We start from the raw sequence: 10,904 nt of genomic DNA on the forward strand, positions 1-10,904 counted from the left end.
ATATGCCCACAGAGGCACTTACCAAAGTAACCAGTTGTGCAGTAAGTGCCTGGAAATCCCTACCTTATACAGCAGGAGAAACAACCACCCTTACAGAGGTTAAACAGAAGGTCGAGGAACCATATCAGGATTTCCTTTCTCGCCTCATACAGGCAGTCAAGAGAGTAATCAATAACAAAGAGGCAGCCGATATCCTAATCAAACAACTGGCTTTTGAAAATGCTAATAATACCTGTCAGGCTTTATTAAGGCCGATTCGCAGAACAGGAACTATAAATGATTTTATAAAACAGTGTGCTGATGTAAGTCCAGCATTTATACAGGGTGTAGCTATAGCTGCAGCTCTCAAAGGGGAGACATACCCTCAATATGTACAGGCTATAGGACAAGCCAGCAATACTACAGGTAATAAAAGAAATATGAACTGCTACTCTTGTGGCTTATCTGGGCACTTTAGCAGAGAATGCCCAAATAAAAATAATAATACTCAGGCCAGATGGCAAGCTCCTCGACAGCCTGGAAATACATTAGGGAATAATATTAATCCTCCAAAAACCGTCTGTCCCCGATGTCAGAAAGGATTCCATTGGGCAAAGGAATGTAGATCAAAATACCATAAAAATGGTCAGCCTTTAAACTCTACAAATAGCTCCCAAGGAGGTTATATCCCATCACCTCAATCGGGAAACTTGAGAAGGGGCCAGCCCCAGGCCCCTGCAATAATAGGGGCATCAACCTTCAACCCCTTTGCAAATTTCGATCAGTCAGTGACCTCTTCAGGGCAACCCCAGGCAGTGCAGGATTGGACCTCCACTCAACCACCCATGCAGTACTAACCCCAGACTCGCCAGTAGCAGCCATTCCTACAGGAGTGTCTGGGCCACTGCCTGAGGGAACTGTAGGTTTAATATTAGGACGGAGCTCCACCTCGTTACAGGGGATCTTAGTCATCCCAGGAGTTGTTGATGCAGACTACACAGGAGAAATACAGATTTTACTTTCCCCACCCACCACAACTATACAGATTCAGCCCAACCAGAGAATTGCCCAATTAATCCTATTACCAATACATAAAATAGGGACAGCTGTTACCCAGGAAGCTAGAGGGGCCGGAGGCTTTGGATCTAGTGATGCAGCATTTTGGATACAAGAAATCCATGCTACTAGACCTACAAAAATTTTACAAATTCAGGGAAAACCAATTGAAGGTCTATTGGATACAGGAGCAGATGTTTCCTGCATAGCAGAGAAGGATTGGCCCTCTTCATGGCCCACGCACACCACCTCCACTTCCCTAGTAGGACTAGGCAAGGCATCTAATGTAAAAAAGAGTTCTCAAATTCTAACTTGGACTGATGAAGATCAACATTCAGGAACATTCTGTCCCTATGTAATTACGACTATCCCCTTTACATTATGGGGAAGAGATATCTTGTCTCAAATGGGAGTTGTATTATATAGCCCCAGTGATAGAGTAACATCACAGATGCTAGACACGAGATTTAATCCAGGAAAGGGATTAGGAAAGGAAAGTTATACCTCACACTCCTCGACAGGATCTGTAATTGGGGCCATTGCCCTTAGGACTGCTGATCCCATAGTCTGGAAATCGTCACAACCAGTATGGGTTGAGCAATGGCCCTTAACATCTGAGAAAATATCAGCAGCCCGACAATTAATTGATCAGCAATTAGCAGAGGGACATATAGAGCCATCAAATAGTCCCTGGAACACACCCATATTTGTAATAAGAAAGAAATCAGGCAAGTGGAGACTTTTGCAAGATCTAAGAGCCATAAATGCCACCATGGAAGATATGGGCTCCTTACAACCTGGATTGCCCTCCCCTGTGGCAATTCCACAGGAGTATTGTGTTGTTGTTATTGACTTACAGGATTGTTTTTTCACTATACCTCTTCACCCAGCTGATTGTCAAAGATTCGCATTCAGCATACCATCAGAAAACTTTAAACAGCCTTATCAGAGATACCAATGGAAGGTTCTCCCACAAGGGATGAAAAATAGTCCTACATTATGTCAAAAGTTTGTAGATCAGGCATTGCAAGTTATTAGAAAGAAATTTTCAGATCTATATCTTATTCATTATATGGATGATATTTTACTAGCTCATAAAGATAGGGCTACTTTACAGGAAATTCTTACTCAGACCATCCTTGCTTTAGAAGAACATGGTCTAAAAATAGCCCCAGAAAAGATTCAGACTGAACCTTCTTTTTCATACTTAGGCAGAATATTACATACCTCTACTATCACCCATCAGCCTCTACAATTAAGAAAAGATCATTTAAACACATTGAATGATTATCAGAAACTATTAGGTGATATCAACTGGGTCAGGCCATATCTAAAAATAACCACTCTTGACTTAAAACCTCTATTTGACATTTTAAAGGGAGATTCTAACCCTAAGTCTCCCCGACAATTAACTGTAGAAGGAGAAAAGGCTATAGCAAAAATAGAACAGGCCATCAATAAACAGCAACTACAGTATCTAGATTATTCCAAATCTTGGGCCTTAATTATTCTAGCCACTAAATATACTCCTACAGGATGCTTGTGGCAGGAAGGACCATTAGAATGGATACATTTACCTGTCACTCCTAGGAAGATTGTACCACCCTATCCCTCCCTAGTGGCCACTCTCATTATCAAAGGTAGACGACGCAGTATCGAACTCTTTGGAAGAGAAGTTACTGAGATAATAATACCTTATAAAAGAGAACAATTAGACACACTATTACAATTTGAAGAAGAGTGGCAAATAGCTATAGGTAACTTCCCAGGACAAATTTTACATCATTTGCCAAGATCACCTATATTGCAATTTCTCTCCCTACATCCGTTTATATTTCCTATTAAATGTTCAAAAGAACCATTATCACCTCCTGCCTCCTTAGTATTCACAGATGGTTCCTCTAATGGTAGGGCAGTAACAATCATTGACTCAATAACCCATGTTCAACAAACTCTAGAGACGTCAGCTCAGAGAACAGAGCTTTTGGCAGTCATTTATGCTTTTGAACAATTGCAAGAGGTTCCCTTTAACTTGTACACTGACTCTCAATATATAGTTAAATTATTTCCTCATATTGAGACCGCCTCTCTCCCACAAGGAAGAACAGCCATTTTCTCTTTGTTAACTCAGCTACAAACTTGCATTCACAAACGAGAAAAGGCTTTCTATATTGGACATATTAGAGCTCATTCCTGCCTACCAGGACCCTTAAGCGAAGGAAATTATCAGGCGGATTTACTAACTCGCCCAGTAGTTTGTACAGCTCTAGAAGAAGCCCGGCGGTCTCATGCCATTCACCATCAAAATGCTTCTGCTCTCCGTCTATATTATCGCATACCTAGAGAAGCTGCTCGAAGTATTGTGCGTGACTGCGGCCATTGTCCTACTCATTTTCCTAGCCCTGCTACTGGAGTTAATCCAAGAGGACTTAGACCCTGTGACTTATGGCAGATGGATATTACTCATGTCCCATCTTTTGGCAAACTTTGCTATGTGCATGTTTGTATTGATACCTTTTCTCATGTTATCCTTGCTTCTGCACGTACAGGAGAAGCCTTTAAAGATGTAAGTCAACATCTATTCCAATGCTTTTCCTACCTAGGAATACCAAGGGCACTTAAAACTGACAATGGGCCTGCCTATACCTCTAGAGCTTTTAAAAACTTATGCTCTACATTCGGCATCGCACATACTACAGGAATACCCTACAATCCTCAAGGCCAAGCAATAGTAGAAAGGGCTCACCAAACTTTAAAAACACAAATTAAAAAATTACAAGAAAATGAGTTTAAATATTCCTCTCCTCATCATGTTCTACAACATGCTCAATTTGTAATTAATATACTAAATGTAGATTCTGAGGGAAATTCCCCGATGTACAGGCATTGGAACCCTGATCTAACTAAACCTAAAGCCCTCGTCAAATGGAGAGACTTGCTTACAGGAGCCTGGAAGGGACCTGATGTACTTTTAACCCAGGGGAGAGGATATGCTTGTATATTTCCACAGGACGCAGACTCACCTGTGTGGATTCCAGACCGTCTAGTCCGACCTTATGTCTCACCGCCCGCCATCTCTGCCTCATCATAGCACACCTGACCAGTGCCCGTCTGCAGCAGATGTGCAGACCTGAGCTGGAACAATCTGTCCATTGGGAGGATCACATGTGCCTCCGTTTTGTCTTTCCACATGTCCCAGCTTTGCCCCACATCTCCTTTCCTTTTTCCTTTTTTTAAAATCTAACTACTTGTTTGCTGGTTCTTTGGCCTTTCTCCTTCTTTCCTGAACACAGCCTTTTCTAGAATCTCCCTACCCTACTGTTCCAGGAAGGGCATCTCCCTTTTATGCCGTGACTAGGGGTGTTTGGTATATGCCCCATACATGGAGTTGTCTTGGGCCAAGAGCCTGACATCCTGGGCTGAGAAAGCCCTGTTCCAGGACTCTCCTTTGTCCTGTATTGGCCCCTCTTACCCTTGTGTCAAGAGGGACCCTCTTCTTACAATCCAATTGCCCATAGATGTTGCCTGAGCTCTCTGTTCATGCTGAGGTTGAAGCCGCATGGTGGCTGGTACCATGGATCTGTCTCTGGCCCAATGGCGTAAGCTGGGCCCTCTCTAGAGAAGAAACCTGAGTTCCCTATGATCAATGCCAGAGCCCCGCCAGCAGGCAAGGGGATCCCAAGGCAGTTGCTGGGCATGGAGGCCAGAGGGACATAGGCTATCAAGGAGACAAAACTGAACCTCACATCACCCTACTTGGCCCAGAGATGGCTGGTAGTCAACGACGGGTAAGACTCCACAGGGTGGGGCAACCTAAGACAGGCACAGTCGGGGGCCAGTAGGAGAAAACTTGGGGTGCAACAAAGGTGGGGCACAGACCCCCCTCCCCAATGGTGCAGGGGCTTGAACACTCGGCCCTTCTGAGGAAGGTCTCCTGTCCCCATGGCTGCTTCCTGCTTCCCATGCCCAGCTCAGATTAGGACCCAGGTAAAGACAGAGACTGGCTGACAGCAGCTGCCCTCTCACTGAAACAGGACTTGTTTCCCATTTCTACCTGGGACCACAGGGAAAGGGGAAGCTGAAGGAAAGGGCTGTGTCAGGATGCTGCCTTCTTCCCTTTCTTCTCCCTCTTTTTTCTAAACACTTCCATGCCTTGTAGTTCTTTTGCTTTCTCTTCTTTTTCTACTACCCTCCATTTTCCATATCAGCTGGATCCAGAGGGCACAGCTTACTCCTCCTCGGACATCAACACCACCATCAACCACGGCCCTGATGGACCCTTTGATGCAGCCCTTCAACTTGCTGACGCTTCGGGAAGCCTGTCGCCAGTGACGCCGCCCGCTAGCCAGACCAACAAAGACAATCAAACCAACAACTTGAGGACAGCTGAAATCCCTTGACTGAAGAGGCTGGCAACCTTCTACAGGAATGGGGCTCCTTGTGCACTCCATCCACTATGTTTATGGTTATACTCACTGTCATTGCTTGCCAGTCTTCTTCTGAGTTTTAAACGGCCCAATCTGAGAGGTGGCCACTGATTTGCATGTGCTATCATTTAAAAAATAAAAAAGGGGGAATTTGCCGGAAGCCGGTCCATCCTTGCTGCTTGACACAGTCACTGCAGGATAGAAACATCTGCACAGCATATGTTTCAAGGGACCTGGCGTATATAGCATACTGTTCTTAATATGTTTGCTCCCCTTAACGCTGTGTGTTTTAACCAAGGTCACCTCTCCAAGAAAGGTTGTTTCCCCAGGTAGGAATTTTTCCCTGAAGTCAGGGAGGGGATGCCTCTCCTAGAAAGGTTGTTTCCCCAGGTAGGAATTTTTCCCTGAAGTCAGGGAGGGGATGAAACTCCTTAACTAAGTGCCAGGCGGGTAGTTAATCACTACAAACAATCATGCTTAAGCTACATAATCTTTACTCCCTGGAATGGAGATAAGAAACGCCCTAACCTTTGTAATAGAAATTGACAGGATTAAAATCAACTGGTATAAATATGGATGTAACAAGACAATAAACAGCAGAACTTCGCTGGAGATCCAGACCAGAACTTGGCTGGAGATCCTGGCTAGAGATCCTGGCTAGGCTGCTGATCAACTGAACACTGTCTCCGTGTCCTTCCTTCTTCGCCGACTCCATCCACACCTTTGGGGACCCCTGGACCTGCTGGGGTTGGACCCCGGCATATTTACTGTATTTTTAAAATTATTTTGAGATAATTATAAAGTCACATGCAGTTTCAAGAAATAATGCAGAGCTTTCATGTACCCTTTACCCAGTTTTCATCAAGGGTAATATATTGCAAATCTTGCTGCAATGTCACAATCAGGATATCGACATTCATATAGTCAAGATATAGAACAATTCCATCGTCACACTTTTTCCCCCTCTTGCCCTTTTATAGGCACACTTGCTTCTGTTTTCCAACCATACTAAAAACCCCTGGTAACCACTAATCTCTTCTCCATTTCTAAATTTTGTCATTTCAAGAATGTTATGTAAGTAGAATGGTACAGTATGTTAACATTAGAGAGACTGGCTTTTTTTCCACTCGGCATAATTCTCTTGAGATTTAGCCAAGTTGTTTCCTCTATCAGTACTTTTTTTATTGCCAAGGAGTAGTCTGAGATATGGATGTAGCACAGTTTAACCATTCACCTGTTGAAGGACACCTGGGTTGTTTCCAGTTTGAGGTTCTTACAAATAAAGCTGTTTTTATGTATATTCATGTACAGGTTTTTGTGGGACATAGTTTGTTTCTTTGGGATAAATGCCCAGGAGTGTAATTCTGGGTCATATGATAGTTGCATGTTTAATTTTTAAAGAAACTACCAAACTTTTCTAGAGTGGCTATACCATTTTACATTTTCACCAACAATGTATGAATTTCTCTGCATCCTTGCCATTATTTGGTGTCACTATTTTTTTTAAGCCATTCTGATGGGTGTGTAATGATATCTCATTGTGGTTTAATTTGCATTTCCTTAATGGTTAATGATGTTGAACATCTTTTCATGTGTTTATCTGCCATCTGTATATTCTGTTCCATAAAATGCCTATGCGTGTCTTTACCCATTTTCTAACTGGACTTATTTTAATAAACTTATTTTAGAATATTTAGATTTACAAAAAAATTATTGCTATACTACAGACTTTCTACTTTAAATTAGTTTTGTAGATTTGTTACAATTAATGGACCATATTAATACATTCTTATTAACTAAAGTCAATACTATATTTAAATTTCCTTGGTTTCTATCTAACATCCTTTTCCTCTTCTAGGTTTCCATTTAGGATACCACATTACATTTAGTCATCACATCTCCTTAGAAGCCTCTTGGATGTGACAGTTTCTTAGACTTTTCTAATTTTTGATGACTCTGACAGTCCTAAGGAGTTCTGGTCAGATATTTTGTAGAATGTCCCTCAAATGGGATTTGTCTGATGTTTTTCTCATAATTACACTTGGGCTGTGGGTTTATGGAAGACCACAGAGGTAAGTGCCCTTCTCATCATGTAACAGATGTATATACTGTCAACACAACTTATGCTGTTGATGCTAACCTTAATCACCTGGCTGAGGTAGTGTTGTTAGGTTTTTCCACTATAAAGCTGCTCTTCCCCCCCTCCCCCCCTTTTTCAATACTGTACTCTTTGGAAGAAAGTCACCATATGCAGTTCCACACTTAAGGAGTGGGGGAGCTAGCTTCCACCTCCTTGAGAATGTTTATCTACATAAAATATTTGGAATTTCCTTGCAAGGGAGGTTTGTCTAATCTCTCTCACTTATTTTAGTCAATAATTTATATCAATATGGACTCATTTATTTTATACTTTGTATTATGATCTAATACTACCTTATTTTGTTACTTATATTGTCTTGATTTGGCCATTGGGAGCTCTTTCAGTTGTGTCCTTTTGATATGCCCCCTCATTGTGTGGCTTTTTTCTTTAAGTCCTTCCTTCCTTTCTAGCACTACAAGGTTCTCCAGACTCATCTTGTGTATTTCCTGTTCTAGTTGTAGAATCAGTTATTTCTTCAAGAAGGCCTGGTTCTTCTTATTGAAGAAGGGTATTAAAACCAAACTTGGGGTCCATTATTTGTATTTTCATTGTGGAATTTTAAGAATTCTTTGTTTTCCAGATATGACTGCTTTGTTGGATATGTGGTTTATAAATATTTTATCTCAGTCTATAGCTTGTCTTTTCATCATTTTTTTAAAAAAATGTGTTTTTATTGATTTTAGAGAGAGGAAGGGAAAAGGGAGAGAGAGAAACATCCATTTGTTGCCTCCTGTACATCCTGCACCAGGGATGGAATCTATGACTTGGCTCGACTTCTTGGTGCATGGGACAATGCTCAACCATCTGAGCCACACCGGCCAGGGCATCTTTTCATCTTCATAACAGTCTTTTACAGAACAAAACTTTCAAATTTTGGTGAAATCCTATTTACCACTTTTCCTTTTTAAGGATTGCCAGGTCTCTAAGATGTCCTTGTTCACCCAAGGTTCCAGAAGATTTGCTCCTGGTGTTTTGTTTTTTTTTCTTTTCTGAAAGTATTATACTTTATAGTTGCATGTGCTACATTTACATTTGCTCAATCTGATCACCGTTGCCAAGAGGACTTGGCTTGATGGAAACCTCCATGGGCTAGGAAAGCCACCTTGCTGTACCATTTAACTGAAGTTACCAGCTTTCAAAACAAACAGCCCTCAATGAAGTAAGACAGAGAAATCATAAGGAAAGTATAAATTACTTTCCTCATAGTAAAAAAATCTAAGATTATTCAAGTTGAGGGCAGGAACTATTCAGTTGCACTAAATAAAATAATAAAATGCCTTTTCATTAATGGTTATGGACTTATGAAAACCACCAACTTTGGGCTGGAATAGAATATCACACTGGATGTCTACGTTTTCTTCTAGTTCTAACATTCTGATTTTATAAACAAAGTAAGTGGTACAGCTGAAATTATAGCTCAGGTCTTCTGTGTTCCTGATTTAAGCACCTTTCCTCACAGTAGCAGCCTGTATACTTTTCTTTTTTTTAAATACATTTTTATTGATTTCAGAGAGGAACGGAGAGGAAGAGAGAGATAGAAACATCAAATGATGAGAGAGAATCCCCCGCCCAGGATCCAGCTGGAAACCTGGGAATCGAACCAACAAACTTTCAATGCATGGGATAAAGCCTAACCAACTGAGCCACACTGACCAGGGCTCCACCTTCATAATTTTTACTGTTATCAGGTTTTCCGTGTCCCATAGTATTAATTTTTTTTTTAATATCTTAACTGCCGTTTTATTTCCATCCAGGCCCAGGGACAATTTAGAAAGGGCTCTGTTCTGAGGGCGCAGACTTAGGAGGGCAGAAGGCTGCCGATGCGGTGTTGAAGTTAGCCTGTCAGTCATCGTGATTGAAACATAACCGGGTGGCTTCCGCAGGGTAATAAAATGCTGAGCAAAAGGTTGCCGAATTGGAGGATGTAATAAAGTCTGCTTGGCTTCATTTCCAATGCCGCAGAGTCCTGAGAACAGGCCCATTTCCTTATGCCTTGGGATTTGTTTGAGTTGCTTTTCATGCCTGCATCACTGAAAGTAGGCCCGCAGCGCCCCGGCTTCTGCTGCCATTTCCTCCTCCGATCTCCACAGGGCCGGGGAGTCCGCTTCCTCTTTGTCATGTTTCTGGAGCTCATCATAGACGCTGTCATTCCTGTGAAAGTCTCCAGCCTTCCTGGGCAGAACATGGATGTGAACGTGCTTCACAGTCTGTCCGGCTTCGGGGCCATCCTGCATAGCAAAAGTAAGAGAAGTCCCCTGGAAATGCTTTTCCACCGCCGTGCCGACCCTCTGGGCGGCTTGAAACAAATCAGCCACTTCATCAGGACGCAGGTCTCGGAAGCGCTCCACTGGCCGAAGGGGACACACCAGGACATGCCCTGGGACCACAGGTTTCCTGTTCACGAGGGCGAAGGACAGTTCTGTCCTGAGAAACACCACAGAGGGCTTGATGAGATGTTGGCCGAATCTGAATGACATGTTCTCTCGGTTGGAATCTCTGTCCTTGGCGCCTCTGCACCTCCTACTCAGTCTCAATGCGGGTCTTTCTTTCCTTCTAGTTGTAGAACTTCCACTCAGCCAGCTTTCCCGTGGGTCTGGATGATAGCTGTTCGTTGGGGTCCAACCCCAGCAGGTCCAGGGGTTCCCAAAGGTGTGGATGGAGTCGGCGAAGAAGGAATGACACGGAGACAGCGTTCAGTTGATCAGCAGCCTAGCCAGGTTCTCTAGCCAGGATCTCTAGCCAAGTTCTGTCGCAGCCTGTATACTTTTTAAAAATAATTTTTAATTGATTTTTAGAGAGCGAGAGGGATAGGGAGAGAAACATTGATGTGAGAGTGAAACATCAATCTGCTGCCTCCTGCATGCCCCCTACTGGGGATCGAGCACATAACCCGGGCATGTGCCCTGACTGGGAATCGAACCAGCAACCTTTTGGTGCACAGGAAGATGCCCAACCAACTGAGCCACACCAGCCAGAGCCAGCCTGTATATTCTTGATCAAAATGTAGATTCATGACCTCTCTAATTACACAGAACATCTGAGTGTTGGGTCTGAAAGATCTACATTTTAAAGAATCTACTTAGCATGTTCAAACATTTATTAGGGTTTGAGAATCCCTGTCACAGCCCAAAGCCCTGGTCTTATTTTATAGTCAGAGCATCAGAGATGAGTTTTCTCAACTCTGGATGCCTAGGTGTCTACCAGGGACCGAGGACTGCTGCCTCTAAAAACTATGTATCCTTGTACCTTGATAGGCACTCAACACATACTTTTAGAATATTGAAATATTGTTTATTCTGGAA

General features: G+C 42.7%; 1 protein-coding gene across 1 annotated transcript; it reads right to left on the reverse strand.

Annotated features, from left to right (window-relative positions):
* Positions 1-7,946: 7,946 nt before the first annotated feature.
* On the reverse strand, positions 7,947-10,227 carry LOC118651800 (bis(5'-adenosyl)-triphosphatase). The gene has a single exon (XM_036301365.1). It carries the CDS (start codon positions 10,077-10,079, stop codon positions 9,630-9,632), a length of 450 nt encoding a protein of 149 aa, XP_036157258.1. The 5' UTR covers positions 10,080-10,227; the 3' UTR covers positions 7,947-9,629.
* Between the last annotated feature and the right edge of the window lie 677 nt (positions 10,228-10,904).

This window comes from Myotis myotis, unplaced genomic scaffold (genome assembly GCF_014108235.1).
Source record: "Myotis myotis isolate mMyoMyo1 unplaced genomic scaffold, mMyoMyo1.p scaffold_m19_p_3, whole genome shotgun sequence".
NCBI lineage: Eukaryota > Metazoa > Chordata > Mammalia > Chiroptera > Vespertilionidae > Myotis > Myotis myotis.